The 21,200-nt window shown below is 51.3% G+C and overlaps 1 protein-coding gene across 1 annotated transcript in view; it reads right to left on the reverse strand.

Moving 5' to 3' along the window:
• The window catches only part of LOC120935803 (phosphofurin acidic cluster sorting protein 2-like), a 133,183-nt gene that overhangs the window by 52,666 nt on the left and 59,317 nt on the right, over positions 1–21,200 (reverse strand). The window contains 6 exon segments of the mRNA XM_040347865.1: positions 3,839–5,034; positions 5,955–6,106; positions 9,947–10,003; positions 10,091–10,174; positions 11,227–11,309; positions 18,191–18,350. Coding sequence (XP_040203799.1) covers positions 3,839–5,034; positions 5,955–6,106; positions 9,947–10,003; positions 10,091–10,174; positions 11,227–11,309; positions 18,191–18,350 — 1,732 coding nt within the window.

Raw genomic sequence — 21,200 nt, forward strand, 5'->3', positions numbered from 1 at the left:
CCCTTCACCTCTGAAGAGCACTTCACCCAACTGGAGAACCCTTCACCTCCGAAGAGCACTTCACCCAACTGGAGAACCCTTCACCCAACTGGAGAACCCTTCACCCAACTGGGAGAACCCTTCACCTCCCGAAGAGCAATTCACCCAACTGGAGAACCCTTCACCTCCGAAGAGCACTAACTTGCTGATATTGTAAATATCCTCTGGAGCAAGAGCCCGAAAGGCTTCATTGGCTTTGCCCGACAATTTCCCAGACAAAATAGTGGACCCATTGGTCTGGTGGTACCTGATGTAGTGAGCCTGCCTCCTCAAAGTCCTCCAAATATCCATCTATTTCCTCCTCACTTTCTACAAAAGCTTTAAATGCAGTGGCCGCGGGTGGGGGGAGTAGGAACTGCATGTGTAATGGGCTGTCACAGCTCTTACCAGTTCCAGTTCTTGTCCCCTCTTAGTTTGTATCTCCCCCCCTTGCTTCCCGGAACAGCTGGTTTACTTAGTTCCACGGACGTTTCTGGATACAAGGATAATCTCCGCTGGACAATACAGTAATACATCTTCCTTGCTGACCGGGTCGAACATGACTTGCATGAGAACATGAGAACCGTAATCGCCTGAGAAACGTAATCGCATGAGAACATGAATACTATAAAACCTTGACTCGCATGAGAACATGAGAAACGCAATCGCATGAGAACATGAATACAAAACATGAATACCATGAGAAAGCGCAATCGCATGAGAAACGTAATCGCTAGAGAACATGAATACTAAAAAAACATGAGAAACGTAATCGCATGAGAAACATGAATAGCATAAAAAAACATGAGAAACGTAATCGCATGGAGAAACATGAATACAAAACATGAATACCATGAGAAACCTAATCGCATGAGAACATGAATACTATAAAAACATGAGAAACGTATCGCATGAGAACATGAATACTATAAAACCATGAGAAAGGTAATCGTACGAGAACATGAATACTATAAAAACCCCATGAGAAAACGTAATCGCATGAGAACATGAATACTATAAAAACCATGAGAAACGTAATCGTACGAGAACATGAATACTATACAACCCATGAGAAACGTAATACAAAACATGAATACCATAAGAAACGTAATCGCATGAGAACATGACTTGCATGAGAACATGAGAAACGCAATCGCATGAGAAACGTAATTGCATGAGAACATGAATACTATAAAACCATGAGAAACGTAAATTGCATGAGAACATGACTCGCATGAGAACATGAATACTATAAAACCATGAGAAACGTAAATCGCATGAGAACATGAATACTATAAAACCATGAGAAACGTAAATCGCATGAGAACATGACTCGCATGAGAACATGAGAAACGCAATCGCATGAGAACATGAATACAAAACATGAATACCATGAGAAACGCAATCGCCTGAGAATCGTAATCGCATGAGAACATGAATACTAAAAAACCATGAGAAACGTAATCGAATGAGAGATGCAATTGCATGAGAACATGAATACTATAAAACCATGAGAAACGTAATCGCATGAGAAACATGAATACCATGAGAAACGTAATCGCATGAGAAACATGAATACCATGAGAAACGTAATCGCATGAGAAACAAGAATACTATAAAACCTTGAGAAACGTAATCGCATGAGAACATGAATACTACTAAAACCATGAGAAAACGTAATCGGCATGAGACACATGAATACTATAAAACCATGAGAAACGTAATCCGCATGAGAACATGAATACAAAACATGAATACCCATGAGAAACGCAATCGCCTGAGAAACGTAATCAACATGAGAACATGAATACTAAAAAACCATGAGAAACATATCGAATGAGAGATGCAATTGCATGAGAACATGAATACTATAAAACCATGAGAAACGTAATCGCATGAGAACATGAATACTATAAAACCATGAGAAACGTAATCGCATGAATTGAAGTAGCATTACAGTCTCTGACTGAATACACTCACTGAGCTCACAAAACTGGAATACGGATCACATACACACTTCAACCAGAATCCCGAGACCGGGGAGATAGAATGAGAAAGCTGATTGACAAGGGTGAGTCCGATAACTGCCAGTACCTAATATATGGAAGCGACGGACTCTCTCATCTATACTTGCTGTACCCCCGAGAGGGACACACACTGCACACACCTCCCCACCATGCAGGAACACCCCCAAACAAACCCTTTCCCCTCCAGACACAGAGACCTCATACCACTAATGGAACAAAGCTGCCCCAATGTCCCGATATGCCCGCTATGCAACACCCACCTGTAGACACGCCCCCATGCTCCAGCAAACAACTCACTCCCATCTTACTACCTCTACCCCAGTGTTCTCTCTCTGCCTGACCACCCATGCCGGCCACCGCAGGGGAAGCGTGGAGCAAATGAAAGTCTCTAACCTGGCGACTTACGGCAGACACCCGGACATGTTACACAGCCATCAGAAGCGGGCGGCCCCTCACCCGCACACCAGGACACCCCCCCGATACCTATGTCCGCAATGATTAGCGAACAGGTAAGTTCCGCAGCAAGCCACACATCCCCCTGGAAGGTGATGTCACAGGAAGTGATTTGTAACATCGGGAGGTGTCACACAAGAGAACCGTCGCCCAGAAAGGAGGATAGAGGGCGGGTTTAAATACCTCCCGACTCCTCCTACAAATTCAGACTGACCTGCAGTCAGCCTTCCACAAGTATTTGGTTCCAGGCCCCGTATATCTATATATAAAGTTTGGGGATAAGAGCTCCGCGGGATGAAGGGCAGAAACTGTTTGAACTTGAAACAAAAAGGCTTTTATTTGTAAATAAACCAAAAATAAAGCTTCACTCAGGAAACATAGAAAACGGTCGGCTTGTCTTCGGAACTAGACGATTATGGGGCCCCCGGGCAGTAGGAGATTATGGGGCCCCTGGGCAATAGGAGATTATGGGACCCCCGGGCAGTAGGAGATTATGGGGCCCCTGGGCAATAGGAGATTATGGGACCCTCGGGCAATAGGAGATTATGGGGCCCCTGGGCAATAGGAGATTATGGGGCCCCTGGGCAATAGAAGATTATGGGACCCTCGGGCAGTAGGAGATTATGGGGCCCCCGGGCAGTAGGAGATTATGGGACCTCCCGGGCAGTAGGAGATTATGGGGCCCCTGGGCAATAGGATGATTATGGGACCTACCTCGGGGCAGTAGGAGATTATGGGGCCCCCGGGCAGTAGGAGATTATGGGGCCCCTGGGCAATAGGAGCATTATGGGACCCCCGCGGCAGTAGGAGATTATGGGCCCCTGGGCAATAGGAGATTATGGGACCTCGGGCAGTAGGAGATTTATGGGGTCCCCCGGAGCAGTAGGTGATTAGGGGCCCCTGGGCAATAGGCTGATTATGGGACCCCCGGGCAGTAGGAGATTATGGGGCCCCCGGGGCAGTAGGAGATTATGGGGCCCCCAGGAAATAGATTATGGGGCCACACTGAATACACACACACTGAGAAGGTACTGGAGAGGCGGAACAGCCTATAATCTTGGAATTTTTAGACCAAAGGATGTCGGGAAGGGACAATTCAGGGACAGATGTAAAAAACACAGATTTTTTACATACTGATCCCTGGTTTTTACTGAGGCTGGCAACCCTGATGGGGCCCCCTAGTGGCATGGGGCCCTCGGGCACTTCAGAGCCTCCGAAATTCCGGGCCCCAAACAACTCTCTTATTAAGACAGAGAGGACTGCGATCTTCTCTATTGCCGGAAATCTCTCACGCCCTGAACACTCTCACTACTCCCTTAAGGGGACCACAACCCAAATACTGGTTCTGTATAACACCCGTCCAGGACCCAACTTCAGCGTCCCGTACCCAACCTCGGCGTCCCGTACCCAACCTCCGCATCCCGTACCCAACCTCCGCGTCCCGTACCCAACCTCCGTACCCAACATCGGCGTCCCGTACCCAACCTCCGTACCCAACCTCGGCGTCCCGTACCCAACCTCGGCGTCCCGTACCCAACCTCTGCGTCCCGTACCCAACCTCGGCGTCCCGTACCCAACCTCGGCGTCTCGTACCCAACCTCGGTATCCCGTACCCAACCTCGGCGTCCCGTACCCAACCTCCGCGTCCCGTACCCAACCTCTGCGTCCCGTACCCAACCTCCGTACCCACCCTCGGTCCCCCGTACCCAACCTCGGCGTCTCGTACCCAACCTCCGCGTCCCGTACCCAACCTCCGCGTCCCGTACCCAACCTCCGTACCCAACATCGGCGTCCCGTACCCAACCTCCGTACCCAACCTCGGCGTCCCGTACCCAACCTCCGCGTCCCGTACCCAACCTCTGCGTCCCGTACCCAACCTCGGCGTCCCGTACCCAACCTCGGCGTCTCGTACCCAACCTCGGTATCCCGTGCCCAACCTCGGCGTCCCGTACCCAACCTCCGCGTCCCGTACCCAACCTCCGTACCCAACCTCGGTGTCCCGTACCCAACCTCGGCGTCTCGTACCCAACCTCGGTATCCCGTACCCAACCTCGGCATCTCGTACCCAACCTCTGCGTCCCGTACCCAACCTCCGTACCCAACCTCGGCGTCCCATACCCAACCTCGGCGTCTCGTACCCAACCTCGGTATCCCGTACCCAACCTCCGCATCCCATACCCAACCTTCGCGTCCCGTACCCAACCTCCGCATCCCGTACCCAACCTCCGCGTCCCGTACCCAACCTCCGCGTCCCGTACCCAACCTCCGTACCCAACCTCCGCGTCCCGTACCCAACCTCTGCGTCCCGTACAATAAACGTGTGTATGTTATATGACTCGAGACTGGCTGAGATCGGTGGTCACATGGAACATTGGTGGGGACATGGCTGAGAACTGGTTGGATGTTGGTATGGGAAGGGGTGGAGCTGTATTCTGGGGGGTGGGGCTCTGTACTCACCGCACTGGAGATCTTGTCTGTTCCCTTCTGACTGATTTCGGTCTGCGAGCCGGAATTGGAGACGCCTTCAAAATATCTCCTGAAAGATGAGAAGATTGTGGGAAGAACACCATACATGGGACGATCATTACAGACGTGGAATCTCTATAGAGAGACTGATGGGCTGCATTACCCTCCCCCACCAAAACAAGTGATCACACAACCTCTGATGTCACTTCCTGTATATGAGGCTGGGGGGGAGGCGCTTTTCCTCCATCCTCTGATGTCACTTCCTGTATGTGAGGCTCCGAGGCGCTTTTCCTCCATCCTCTGATGTCACTTCCTGTATGTGAGGCTCGGAGGCGCTTTTCCTCCATCCTCTGATGTCACTTCCTGTATGTAAGGCTCGGGGGCGCTTCTCCTCCATCCTCTGATGGGAACGGGTCACTATATTCACTATGGAGGGATCACTATGGAGGGATGCTCACTATGGGGGTTCCTACACACCTTTATTTCAGATTTGGGGGGTCTGTGTCTATGGGGATCCAGACTGATGGGGTTTGATGTCAAATTTTTTACCACTTCTGTAATGTTTGGGAGCTCACCTCAGTGTTGGTTTTGGGGTGCTCACCTTAGTGTTGGTTTTGGGAGCTCACCTCAGTGTTGGTTTTGGGGTGCTCACCTTAGTGTTGGTTTTGGGGTGCTCACCTCAGTGTTGGTTTTGGGGTGCTCACCTTAGTGTTGGTTTTGGGGTGCTCACCTCAGTGTTGGTTTTGGGGTGCTCACCTTAGTGTTGGTTTTGGGGTGCTCACCTTAGTGTTGGTTTTGGGGTGCTCACCTTAGTGTTGGTTTTGGGGTGCTCACCTCAGTGTTGGTTTTGGGGTGCTCACCTCAGTGTTGGTTTTGGGGTGCTCACCTCAGTGTTGGTTTTGGGGTGCTCACCTTAGTGCTGGTTTTGCGGTGCTCACCTCAGTGTTGGTTTTGGGGGGGTTACCTCAGTGTTGGTTATGGGGTGCTCACCTTAGTGTTGGTTTCGGGGTGCTCATGACGCTGTCGTTGTCCTCGATGTCGAAGCCGCTCTCGCTGTTATTACACTCGTCCAGACTGTCGTAGAGAAGTCCCAGCTCCTCGTCCTCCTCTTGTTCCCGGCTCGTCCGCTCCGCGTCCATCGGCTGCAGGACAGAAAGACGAAACGTAAAGCCCGGGGGAGGCTCCGCCCCCAATCCTCGCATGAGGGACGCACACAACGCAACACCCCAAATCTCACATGAATATAGATCACCGAGTGGACAGCCAATTAGCAGGAGGGATCTGTCCAATCCCAGAGATGGATGGAATGCGGGGTGCGAGGTGGTATATGGGGGCGATATGAGGATATCAGCGTTGTACTACACAGAGGAAGACATTATATACTCTGTATATGTGATATACGGGGTGACGTGTATATAAGTATAGATATTATACGATCGGCTGCTGATTTTGTGAGAAAGAAAGGATCGGTCTCTATAATTTTATTGGTCGGTTTTATTATATCAGGGAGAGAATCACAACAAAAATATCCAGAAAAACACATTTCATAAAAGTTATAAATTGAGTTGCATTTTAATGTGTGTGTAGCGCCCCCTTACTTTCAGTATGGGCACTACACTAAAGTTAGTGGGGAATGGGAGAGTTCATACGGAGCACAATCCCCGCCCCCTGCTTGTGATTGGAGAAATCATAAATCCCGCCTCTTGTGTCCAATCACTGTGCTGTGATTCGTTACAGCACAAGCTGATTTTTGGGAAGGGGGGTGTCCCTGAATGGTAGTTTGTAAATGTGGTATGATATGGGGGAGGGGTGTGTTATATGGTGTATATAGGTATGATATGGGGGAGGGGGTGTTATATGGTGTATATAGGTATGATATGGGGGAGGGGGTGTTATATGGTGTATATAGGTAGGATATGGGGGGAGGGTGTTATATGGTGTATATAGGTATGATATGAGGGGGAGGGGTGTTATATGGTGTGTAACAGGAGTCACTTTTGGGCACAGATTGAGCCAGGAGATGGGGTACACATGTTGGATTGTTTTGGCGTGGACAGTGATTTACAGTATATCCCTTAATGCCTGCAAACAATATTCTATGACTCATTTCTATGATTAGCCCTGACTAGTGACATGCTAATTGAGTCAGGGCTCCTGGAAGACATTCCATTGTCCTTGTGTAAAGGTGTTAACCCAGGTCTGCTCCCAGAACTCTAATTATGCATGCTAAATACTGTTTATGTGTGATAACACTGTCTACAGCCTGTTGATGCTCAGAGGTGTGAATAGGTGTCAAGCTGTATGCGGAGACGAAACGTCTGCCTAGGGAACTCAGTGTGTGAAGGTGTTTTGTTGTTATGCTGTTAATTAAGGAAAGTTTAGTAATTAGCCTTAGTGTGTGATTAGGGGGGTGGAGATCTCATGTTGCATTAATGCCTTGTACTGTATAAAAAGCTGAGAAGAAAAACCATTAAAGTATCATTACATTTGGAACAAGTACAGAGCTGCGTGTCTCGTCTTGATTCTGGGAAATTGATATGGATCGGGTCCTGTTGGTTGGAGTGTCGATAAGCTGTCGGATGGGATGGAAGGTCTTAAACGGTGGTGACCGTTACAGTGGTGGCAGCAGCGGGATAATTCCATCGCTTAAAGGACAGCTACAAGGACTGCTGGAGAACCGCGGCAGACCAGCCAGCAACCATAAGAAGATGGACGTGATCACAGAACTTGTCCAAATGGATAGAGCTGAAAGACCCAACTTAACGGAAAGGCCCAGCGTAACGGACAGGACCCCGGAGGAGGCAAGCTTTGATCGGGCTGTCAAACTAAGACTGGCACACTATGGTCCTAACCCTCCACCGGAGATCATAGACCGGGTTATAGCTGCTGTGGACGCAAATTGGCTACGGCAAAGAGGTTCTGCAGCAGCAGAAGTCACAGCAGCACCAACTGAAAGGAGAAAGATACATTTTGCTGCTTTTAAGAACTTCATTGAAACTGAAGGGGAGATTGATGGGTACCTTGCTGATTTTGAACGGCAATGTGCCCTACACCGGGTGCCCACAGAGGAATGGGTTACCATTTTGTCTGGGAAATTGTCCGGCCGGGCCAGTGAAGCGTTCAGGGCCATCCCAGACAAGGATATTATGAACTATGGACTGGTAAAAGAAGCACTTTTGGCCAGATATGCCATCACACCGGAGGCATACCGGAGGTGGTTCCGAGAGACGAGCAAGCAGACTGGAGACTCATATACCGAGTGGGCATGCCGCCTACACCGCAAAGCATCCCACTGGGTCGATGGATGCCAAGCAGAATCCGGGGAAGAGGTGCTACAGGTGTTCCTGCTGGAGCACTTCTTTGACAAACTGTCCCGGGAGGTCAGAGAGTGGGTCCGGGACAGAAACCCTTTCTCCTTGTCTGAAGCAGCTCGCCTGGCGGACGAATACACAGACGCCCGCAAACTGGACAACTCTGTGGTCAAGACCACAGCTCGGGTGGATTATCGATCAGTTGGCCCAGATCCCCAACAGCATGATGGACTGAGCCCAGTCACCCTGTCTTCTCTCCAGCGGCTGAAAGGACTCCAGGGAGAAGGGCCAGTCCAGGCCTCTCCCCAGCGGCAGGCAGGTTGTATGAGAGAGGCAGAGGTTGGCGGGGTGAGTAATGCTCTGTTTAAAGGAATTTATTTGGGGTACGGTATGGATACCAGCATTGGAGGAATGGAACTATGGACTAACTTCGGAGTCAACCCGTCTGGGGTCTCCTCCTGTGTTAGTCTCCGAAAGGGGAGAGATGTAATGGTATGGCCCGTGGGACCCAGAGGCTCTTGAAGGATGTGGGGTACTCCTGTTTCAGCTTCACCAATGACTATTGTGTCTAGGGTCATCCTATGTCCACTAGGGGCATAGGATGACTGAGAACTGATATTTTGGATTACATGAGATGGGACAGTAATGATAATTCACAATATATTCAAGAATGTCTGCAAAGAACTATAATTACAGGTTGTTGATTCTGAACCCAACAGGTCAATAGAGTGATTCATTCATGTGGGGACACAGACTGGTAAGGTGGTAATTAAGTCTGCTACTGTCATGTAAACTAACCTTAGTCTGGTTTCTAAAGACCTTTTCATTGTGTGATGCTAATTAACACTGTATTGTGTGAAGTTCTATTGATGATAGATGTGGATTGTGAGATGTCTGACTTGCCAGCTGTAGTTAATTAGAATTGGAGTCAGAATGTCTGACTAAAGGAATGTGTATTGTATAAGCAGGTGTCTATCTTAAAACATGTGTTAGGAACTATTGTATAATGTTGTGGGTGGAGTTGAGTCATTGTTCATATTTGGTTGCTAACTGTATAAGAGCCTGAGTTTACCGTTTTGAACCAGAGAACAGAGCTTGTGTCTCGTTATTCTGGGGAATTCTTATGGATCGTGTTTGCTGGATTGTGGAGTGTCGGATAAGCTGTCTTGGGTTGGTGGAATGGAATATCGTAAACGGCGTTAACCCCTGACCGTTACGGGTGTTATATGCTGTATACAGGTATGATATGGGGGAGGGGGTGTTATATGGTGTATATAGGTATGATATGGGGGAGGAGGGGTGTTATATACTGTATATTGGTATGATATGGGGGAGGGGGTGTTATATACTGTATACAGGTATGATATGGGGGAGGGGGTGTTATATGGTGTATATTGGTATGATATGGGGGAGGGGTGTTATATGATGTATATAGGTATGATATGGGGGAGGGGGTGTTATATTGGAATGATATGGGGGAGGGGTGTTATATGGTGTATATAGGTATGTTTTGGGGGGTTGGGTGTTATATTGGAATGATATGGGGGAGGGGGTGTTATATGGTGTATATAGGTATGTTTTGGGGGGTTGGGTGTTATATTGGAATGATATGGGGGAGGGGACGATGTATTATATACACAAGGAAATGAATGTCGTCTCCAGAGAACTCACATCATCATTCACTTTGAATCTCTTCAATAACGACACAAACTTCTGTTTAAAATTGGGCTGTGAATGAAAGAGGACAGAATTATTGATTTTACACTCCAATCGTGTCGCCCAGCGCGAGGTGCAGACACCATAATATACACCCACCTGGCGGCTGAGCGAGGCGCTGCGCAGTAACTTCCTGGTGAGTTTCTTGGGCCTTTGAATCTCTTCCTCTTCATCCTCCACATCCTGGAGAAAAGGAGGTAGATGAGGTCATCACTAGTCTCCGGAGATGAGGGCATTGGGGTATGATGGGGGAGGGGGGGGGGGTGAGGAGGTGGAGATAAGGGCATTGGGGTATGATGGGGGGTGAGGAGGTGGAGATGAGGGCATTGGGGTATGATGGGGGGTGAGGAGGTGGAGATGAGGGCATTGGGGTATGATGGGGGTGAGGAGGTGGAGATGAGGACATTGGGGTATAATGGGGGGGTGAGGAGGTGGAGATGAGGGCATTGGGGTATGATGGGGGGTGAGGAGGTGGAGATGAGGGCATTGGGGTATGATGGGGGGTGAGGAGGTGGAGATGAGGACATTGGGGTATGATGGGGGGTGAGGAGGTGGAGATGAGGGCATTGGGGTATGATGGGGGGTGAGGAGGTGGAGATGAGGGCATTGGGGTATGATGGGGGGTGAGGAGGTGGAGATGAGGACATTGGGGTATGATGGGGGAGGTGAGGAGGTGGAGATGAGGGCATTGGGGTATGATGGGGGGTGAGGAGGTGGAGATGAGGGCATTGGGGTATGATGGGGGGTGAGGAGGTGGAGATGAGGGCATTGGGGTATGATGGGGGGGTGAGGAGATGGAGATGAGGACATTGGGGTATGATGGGGGGTGAGGAGGTGGAGATGAGGGCATTGGGGTATGATGGGGGGTGAGGAGGTGGAGATGAGGGCATTGGGGTATGATGGGGGGTGAGGAGGTGGAGATGAGGACATTGGGGTATGATGGGGGGTGAGGAGGTGGAGATGAGGACATTGGGGTATGATGGGGGGTGAGGAGGTGGAGATGAGGGCATTGGGGTATGATGGGGGGGTGAGGAGGTGGAGATGAGGACATTGGGGTATGATGGGGGGTGAGGAGGTGGAGATGAGGACATTGGGGTATGATGGGGGGTGAGGAGGTGGAGATGAGGGCATTGGGGTATGATGGGGGGTGAGGAGGTGGAGATGAGGACATTGGGGTATGATGGGGGGGGTTCTCGGGTATTTGGGGGTTCTCTAGGAAAGGAGTCGTTCTTCACCTGTCCTTGGCCCTCATCGCTGACTTCTGGTTCGGAGGAGTAGCTGTCCTCCTCGTCCTCCTCCTCCCAATACTGATCGGCATCTGGAAGGGAGACATTGGATGTTTCTGCACAGAACGCTCTACAGATGAGGGGCCCCTCAGACTCGGGGAGCCCCCCAACATTTCCTATATAAGACTACAAATCCCAGCGATGAGATGATAGTTTATATGAGGTGCTGATCGCGGGACTGACACCCCCCCTCTTCTCTCTCCGCCGGCCCTCTTCAGGTATGTGGGGGCCCCGCATCTGCCGGTCTCTTCAGGTATGTGGGGGCCCCGCGTCTGCCGGTCTCTTCAGGTATGTGGGGGCCCCGCGTCTGCCGGTCTCTTCAGGTATGTGGGGGCCCCGCGTCTGCCGGTCTCTTCAGGTATGTGGGGGCCCCGGGTCTGCCGGCCCTTTTCAGGTATGTGGGGGCCCCGCGTCTGCCAGCCCTCTTCAGGTATGTGGGGGCCCCGCGTCTGCCGGCCCTATTCTGGTATGTGGGGGCCCCGCGTCTGCCGGCCCTCTTCAGGTATGTGGGGGCCCCGGGTCTGCCGGCCCTCTTCAGGTATGTGGGGGCCCCGCGTCTAGCGGCCCTCTTCAGGTATGTGGGGGCCCCGCGTTTGCCGGCCCTCTTCAGGTATGTGGGGGCCCCCCGGAGTCTCACCGGAGTCTCCACTATCAATATGTCCTGAACTACAATGAGACTCGCAGACTCAGGAGCCGCCATGACTCAGCGTGGGGGAGGAGCTATGACTCAGCGTGGGGGAGGAGCCATGACTCAGTGTGGGGGAGGAGCTATGACTAAGCACTAAGGTTTGGTGTGAAACGCGTCGGCTTGTACCCCGTTTTCTGTGGCATGTATCCTGTGTTTTTTGTTTTACAATAAAAGCAACAAGTTTTGGGGTGCGGCTGTCCAGAAATCCTTCCTTCATTTGGCAAGACCCCATAGGTCCCAGGGCACCCACATACCTGACATCAGAGAGCATGGCCGGGACACAGGGGGCACCTACATACCTGACATCAGAGAGCATGGCCGGGACACAGGGGGCACCTACATACCTGACATCAGAGAGCATGGCCGGGACACAGGGGGCACCCACATACCTGACATCAGAGAGCATGGCCGGGACACAGGGGGCACCCACATACCTGACATCAGAGACCATGGCCGGGACACAGGGGGCACCTACATACCTGACATCAGAGAGCATGGCCGGGACACAGGGGGCACCCACATACCTGACATCAGAGACCATGGCCGGGACACAGGGGGCACCTACATACCTGACATCAGAGAGCATGGCCAGGACACAGGGGGCACCCACATACCTGACATCAGAGAGCATGGCCGGGACACAGGGGGCACCTACATACCTGACATCAGAGAGCATGGCCGGGACACAGGGGCACCTACATACCTGACATCAGAGAGCATGGCCGGGACACAGGGGCACCTACATACCTGACATCAGAGAGCATGGCCGGGACACAGGGGCACCTACATACCTGACATCAGAGAGCATGGCGGGACACAGGGGCACCTACATACCTGACATCAGAGAGCATGGCCGGGACACAGGGGGCACCTACATACCTGACATCAGAGAGCATGGCCGGGACACAGGGGGCACCTACATACCTGACATCAGAGAGCATGGCCGGGACACAGGGGGAACCTACATACCTGACATCAGAGAGCATGGCCGGGACACAGGGGCACCTACATACCTGACATCAGAGAGCATGGCCGGGACACAGGGGGCACCTACATACCTGACATCAGAGAGCATGGCGGGACACAGGGGCACCTACATACCTGACATCAGAGAGCATGGCCGGGACAGGGGGCACCTACATACCTGACATCAGAGAGCATGGCCGGGACACAGGGGGCACCTACATACCTGACATCAGAGAGCATGGGGGACACAGGGGGCACCTACATACCTGACATCAGAGAGCATGGCTGGGACACAGGGGGCACCTACATACCTGACATCAGAGAGCATGGCTGGGACACAGGGGGCACCTACATACCTGACATCAGAGAGCATGGCGGGACACAGGGGGCACCTACATACCTGACATCAGAGAGCATGGCTGGGACACAGGGGCACTACATACCTGACATCAGAGAGCATGGCGGGACACAGGGAACCTACAACTGACACTGACGCGGACAGGGGGCACCTACATACCTGACATCAGAGAGCATGGCCAGGACACAGGGGGCACACATACCTCACATCAGAGAGCATGGCCGGGACACAGGGGGCACCCACATACCTGACATCAGAGAGCATGGCCGGGACACAGGGGGCACCCACATACCTGACATCAGAGAGCATGGCCGGGACACAGGGGGCACCTACATACCTGACATCAGAGAGCATGGCCGGGACACAGGGGGCACCTACATACCTGACATCAGAGAGCATGGCCGGGACACAGGGGGCACCTACATACCTGACATCAGAGAGCATGGCCGGGACACAGGGGGCACCTACATACCTGACATCAGAGAGCATGGCCGGGACACAGGGGGCACCTACATACCTGACATCAGAGAGCATGGCCGGGACACAGGGGGCACCTACATACCTGACATCAGAGAGCATGGCCGGGACACAGGGGGCACCCACATACCTGACATCAGAGAGCATGGCCGGGACACAGGGGGCACCCACATACCTGACATCAGAGAGCTTGGCCGGGACACAGGGGGCACCTACATACCTGACATCAGAGAGCATGGCCGGGACACAGGGGGCACCCACATACCTGACATCAGAGAGCATGGCCGGGACACAGGGGGCACCTACATACCTGACATCAGAGAGCATGGCCGGGACACAGGGGGCACCCACATACCTGACATCAGAGAGCATGGCCGGGACACAGGGGGCACCCACATACCTGACATCAGAGAGCATGGCCGGGACACAGGGGGCACCCACATACCTGACATCAGAGAGCATGGCCGGGACACAGGGGGCACCCACATACCTGACATCAGAGAGCATGCCGGGACACAGGGGCACCTACATACCTGACATCAGAGAGCATGGCCGGGACACAGGGGGCACCCACATACCTGACATCAGAGAGCAAGGCCGGGACACAGGGGGCACCCACATACCTGACATCAGAGAGCATGCCCGGGACACAGGGGGCACCTACATACCTGACATCAGAGAGCATGGCCGGGACACAGGGGGCACCCACATACCTGACATCAGAGAGCATGGCCGGGACACAGGGGGCACCTACATACCTGACATCAGAGAGCATGGCCGGGACACAGGGGGCACCTACATACCTGACATCAGAGAGCATGCCCGGGACACAGGGGGCACCTACATACCTGACATCAGAGAGCATGGCCGGGACACAGGGGGCCCCTACATACCTGACATCAGAGAGCATGGCCGGGACACAGGGGGCACCTACATACCTGACATCAGAGAGCATGGCCGGACACAGGGGGCACCTACATACCTGACATCAGAGAGCATGGCCGGGACACAGGGGGCACCCACATACCTGACATCAGAGAGCATGGCCGGGACACAGGGGCACCCACATACCTGACATCAGAGAGCATGGCCGGGACACAGGGGGCACCTACATACCTGACATCAGAGAGCATGGCCGGGACACAGGGGCACCTACATACCTGACATCAGAGAGCATGGCCCGGGACACAAGGGGCACCCACATACCTGACATCAGAGAGCATGGCCGGGACACAGGGGGCACCCACATACCTGACATCAGAGAGCATGGCCGGGACACAGGGGGCACCTACATACCTGACATCAGAGAGCATGGCCGGGACACAGGGGGCACCTACATACCTGACATCAGAGAGCATGGCCGGGACACAGGGGGCACCTACATACCTGACATCAGAGAGCATGGCCCGGGACACAGGGGGCACCTACATACCTGACATCAGAGAGCATGGCCGGGACACAGGGGGCACCTACATACCTGACATCAGAGAGCATGGCCGGGACACAGGGGCACCCACATACCTGACATCAGAGAGCATGGCCGGGACACAAGGGGCACCCACATACCTGACATCAGAGAGCATGGCCGGACACAGGGGGCACCTACATACCTGACATCAGAGAGCATGGCCCGGGACACAGGGGGCACCTACATACCTGACATCAGAGAGCATGGCCCGGGACACAGGGGGCACCTACATACCTGACATCAGAGAGCATGGCCGGGACACAGGGGGCACCACATACCTGACATCAGAGAGCATGGCCGGGACACAGGGGGCACCCACATACCTGACATCAGAGAGCATGGCCGGGACACAGGGGGCACCTACATACCTGACATCAGAGAGCATGGCCGGGACACAGGGGGCACCCACATACCTGACATCATAGAGCATGGCCGGGACACAGGGGGCACCCACATACCTGACATCAGAGAGCATGGCCGGGACACAGGGGGCACCCACATACCTGACATCAGAGAGCATGGCCGGGACACAGGGGGCACCTACATACCTGACATCAGAGAGCATGGCCAGGACACAGGGGGCACCCACATACCTGACATCAGAGAGCATGGCCGGACACAGGGGGCACCTACATACCTGACATCAGAGAGCATGGCCGGGACACAGGGGGCACCTACATACCTGACATCAGAGAGCATGGCCGGGACACAGGGGGCACCTACATACCTGACATCAGAGAGCATGGCCGGGACACAGGGGGCACCCACATACCTGACATCAGAGAGCATGGCCGGGACACAGGGGGCACCTACATACCTGACATCAGAGAGCATGGCCGGGACACAGGGGGCACCTACATACCTGACATCAGAGAGCATGGCCGGGACACAGGGGGCACCTACATACCTGACATCAGAGAGCATGGCCGGGACACAGGGGGCACCTACATACCTGACATCAGAGAGCATGGCCGGGACACAGGGGCACCTACATACCTGACATCAGAGAGCATGGCCCGGGACACAGGGGGCACCTACATACCTGCCACAGTTAAGAGGAGAAGAATAGCAGGGCAGGTAAGTCCCGCTATCATGAAATTGGTGTATTTTCGCGCCAAAGATATTGGCCCAGATTCAGGTACATTTGCGCGATATTTGCGGGGGAGCAGGGCTTTTGCCCTGCGCCCCCGCAAATATTTTGCGCTGCCCTCGATTCACGGAGCAGAAGCTCCGTAAATTGCGAGGGCGTGCCAGCAAAATTGCCCGGCGTAAGCGTGCGCAATGTAAATGATCCCGTAGGGGGCGGGAATCATTTAAATTAGGCGCGCTCCCGCGCCGAGCGTATAGCGCATGCTCCGTCGGGAAACTTTCCCGACATGCATTGCGGCAAATGACGTCGCAAGGAAGTCATTTGCTTCAAAGTGAACGTGAATGGCGTCCAGCGCCATTCACGAATCACTTACGCAAACGACGTGAAATTCAAATTTCACGTCACGGGAGCGGCGGCTATACTTTAGCATTGGCTGCCCCTACTATTAGAAGGGGCAGCCTTGCGCTAAAGTTGCCGTACGGAAACTCCGTACCTGGCTTGCGCAGGGCCCGCGCAAGTTTGTGAATCAGTGTTAGTATGCAATTTGCATACTATACACAGATCACAATGGGAGCGCCCCCTAGCGGCCCACGCAAGAATGCAGCCTAAAATCTGCGTGGCATAAGAGCCTTATGCCGCGCAGATTTTTGGCTGCAGTCGGTGTAACGAGGTTCCTGAATCCTGAATCAGGAGCATTCGTTACACCGGCGCAAGTAAGCAATTGCGCCTTGTAACCTATGGTTACACGGGCGCAATTGCTTCTTGAATCTGGGCCAGGGTGTTTTTTAAAGTGCTACCAATTAGATAACATTAAAAACAATAATTTATGTGAATTAACCAAAAATTCTATCACAAATTGGAAGCAGCCTCCCTAATAACAGTATCTGAACCGTGAATATTGGAAAAGTGAGGTAGGGGGCGCTACTAGTAAATAAACTTAAATTAAATAAATATATGTATATATACAACAAGAATTAAATATGCATTGATTATAGTCCATACGTGACCCGCATAAAATGTGCAAAACAATAATAAAGTCCAAACAGAAAAAAATTCCGTCTATTGCTTGGCACAATAGACACAAAAAATGCTCGTAACACAATTTGATTGCTGAGATAAGGTTATCCGTGATCACAAAAGCCTTCACCAGTGTAATACAAATGTGAACAGGGAAAGGATGGCTCCTTACCGACTCCAAATGACTCTTTACCTAAAAATAAGTCATAAGCGCTTTTTGGGAAACTCAGTCCCGTGTGGTTGGGTTCCAATCTCGCGGTCAATTTTGATGTGGCATATATGAGAAGAGAGACCATAGATAGTGTGATACCTTTTACTTAAAATTCAATAATACAAAAGCTTTGCCAAATGGCTCCTCAACAGAGATGGTGCCACAATCCCGGCACTGAGGCTATGGGCATGGTTCGGAAAAGAGAGGGTCCCCGTAGTCGTGCGCTGCAGCGGCAGCGTTACTCGCGATGCGGCGTGCGTGTCAGCTTGCCAGCGCCGACAACCAGCAGACCCGGAAGTGCGTCAGAACGTGAATGGTGTACGCCTCGACGTACGTTTCGTAAGATTTACGTCATCAGGAAGCGTGACGGAATAGACGGAATTTTTTTCTGTTTGGACTTTATTATTGTTTTGCACATTTTATGCGGGTCACGTATGGACTATAATCAATGCATATTTAATTCTTGTTGTATATATACATATATTTATTTTGATTTAATTTAAGTTTATTTACTAGTAGCGCCCCCTACCTCACTTTTCCAAGTCCCGCTATCAGCAGACTATTGTGAAAATGTCCCTTTAATACTCAGTACACAGAGACGTCACCCCCAGGAAACGGACCTCCCTTGTATCTCTCACCCAAGCCTTTCATCTTTGTCCGGGTTGCCGTGGTGACCTCCTCGTGATCGATGGGCTGGCTGGAGAGGGAGAGGATGCTGATCTCAGCCACTCGAATAGCCGGGTCCTTCCGGTTACTGTGGAGGTCCAGAACCTTCATCCCCTCTGTACGCTGCATCACCTGAAGAGGGACAGAGACCCATTCATATCCTCAACCAGTGCGTATATCCCGATATCAGTGTATATCCCGATATCAGTGTATATCCCAATATCAGTACGTATATCCCCATATCAGTGTATATCCTAATATCAGTGTGTATATCCCGATATCAGTGTATATCCCGATATCAGTGTGTATATCCCGATATCAGTACGTATATCCCGATATCAGTGTATATATCCCGATATCAGTACGTATATCCCGATATCAGTGTGTATATCCCGATATCAGTGTATATCCCCATATCAGTGTGTATATCCCGATATCAGTACGTATATCCCGATATCAGTGTATATATCCCGATATCAGTACGTATATCCCGATATCAGTGTATATATCCCGATATCAGTGTATATATCCCGATATCAGTGTATATCCCCATATCAGTGTATATCCCGATATCAGTGTATATCCCCATATCAGTGTATATCCCGATATCAGTACGTATATCCCGATATTAGTGTATATCCCAATATCAGTACATATATCCCGATGTCAGTGTATATCCCGATATTAGTGTATATCCCGAATCAGTGTGTATCCCGATATCAGTACGTATATCCCGATATCAGTGTATATATCCCGATATCAGTGTATATATCCCGATATCAGTGTATATCCCCATATCAGTGTATATCCCGATATCAGTGTATATCCCCATATCAGTGTATATCCCGATATCAGTACGTATATCCCGATATTAGTGTATATCCCAATATCAGTACATATATCCCGATGTCAGTGTATATCCCGATATTAGTGTATATCCCGATATCAGTGTGTATCCCGATATCAGTACGTATATCCCGAAGTCAGTGTATATCCCGATATCAGTACGTATATCCCGATGTCAGTGTATATCCCGATATCAGTACGTATATCCCGATATCAGTACGTATATCCCGATATCAGTATATATCCCGATATCAGTGTATATATCCCGATATCAGTGTATATATCCCGATATCAGCGTATATCCTGATATCAGTAGGTATATCCCGATATCAGTGTGTATCCCGATATCAGTGTATATATCCCGATATCAGTACGTATATCCCGATATCAGTACGTATATCCCGATATCAGTATATATCCCGATATCAGTACGTATATCCCGATATCAGTGTATATCCCGATATTAGTGTATATCCCGATATCAGTACTTATATCCCGATATCAGTGTATATCCCGATATCAGTGTATATCCCGATATCAGTACGTATATCCCGATATTAGTGTGTATATCCCGATATCAGTGTATATCCCGATATCAGTATGTATATCCCGATATCAGTGTATGTCCTGATATCAGTGTATATCCCTGTGACGGTATCGGTATGATATCCTCGTCAACGTTCCCTTCTTCCCATAAAGAAAATCACCCCAATATTCCACGAGGAGGGATATCCCTGGAATCGCCCAGAAAGCCACACATGCCAAGCTTACTGCTGGAACAAGACACTTTAATGACACAAAAACTCAGCTTATATGTGGTTACAGCCTGTTAGGAACGCCCCCCTCACACAGTGGGGTTTCCCATACAGATTATAGGAGACAAGTCGGAGCCGACCATGCAGACACGTTTCTTTAGATAAAGACATCACTGGAGTTAATTAATACACTGAAGCAATCAGAATAATTAACATACTACTTCTCTAATCATTTAGCCTGATGATACAATACACATCTTTTAAGGGTAAACACAGATCTTCTTCACACAACACAATAGATCAATTAACGTTTAGAATAGCACGTCAATAACCTGTCAGAGGAATGAATCACACATGAAATTCCTTTCTACCTCTACCCATATGGCTAGCAGGGAGCAGTAAACTGAGACATATAGGCAAATGTATCACAATGGCCCCCCTTTTGCTCCCTGCTCCGGCAAACCCGGTTGGACCTTCCCTGGTCCAGTAGGGTTGACGGGTTCAGAGCTTTTAGTCCGAGGTTAACTCCATTGGCATGACTGACCTCCCTTGACAACTGCTTCAGACTCAGGTATGTCACCGGGTCGTCAGATCACACGCCGTTCAGTCCCCAAGTCTTTGTGCGATCTGCAAAGTCACCAGAAGTCAGTGTGAAGACAGCGAATGGGTCTGTGCGCCGCCATCTAGGTGTCCCGCTATGGGAGGGGGCAGGTTATGGCTCTGAAGTGACAATCACAGGAGATTCATAAAAAGAAAAAGTTATATTTGTTGAAATGCTGTAGCACTGGTGCTCAGAGTCCCGGGGGGGGGGGAGGGGAATCAGAGCCCCATAAGATCAGCCACCCCCTGCTCCCTCCGCAGCCGCCGGTTCTCCTCTTGGAGCTTCTCCAGCTCCATCTCCAGTTCATGGAGCCTGGGGGGGTCAGCCTGCTGTGACCTCAGGTGGTTGTTCTCCTCCTCCATGCGGCTTATGCATTCCTCCAGCTCTATGTACTCACGGATCAGCTCCTGCTTGCTCATGTCCTGCAGGCTCTCCACGTGGTCCTTCATCATCAGGAACTGGGTGGTGGTGTAAGGGGCCACCGGTGGGCCCTTGGTGAACATCTCGGCCCGCATCTGGGATGCCCGCTGCGACTCCCTCTCCTCCAGTCGCTTCTTCTCCTCCCAGGTCAGCTTGTTATACGGCTTCCAGGACCTCTTCTTCTTGAAGGGTGGCTGGCGGTGCCTCTTTCTGCCCAGCTCCCTCCAGGGCCCCTCCGTCTCATGGCTGTCGCCCATGACCAGCTGACAATGGTGTTCCCTGTTGTCCGTAATACCAGATTGTACCGTGAGGACTTCGTAAACGGTGTCCGATGGTTCTTCCGGACCCAGCTCCTGGAGA

This window comes from Rana temporaria, chromosome 4 (genome assembly GCF_905171775.1).
Source record: "Rana temporaria chromosome 4, aRanTem1.1, whole genome shotgun sequence".
Lineage (NCBI taxonomy): Eukaryota > Metazoa > Chordata > Amphibia > Anura > Ranidae > Rana > Rana temporaria.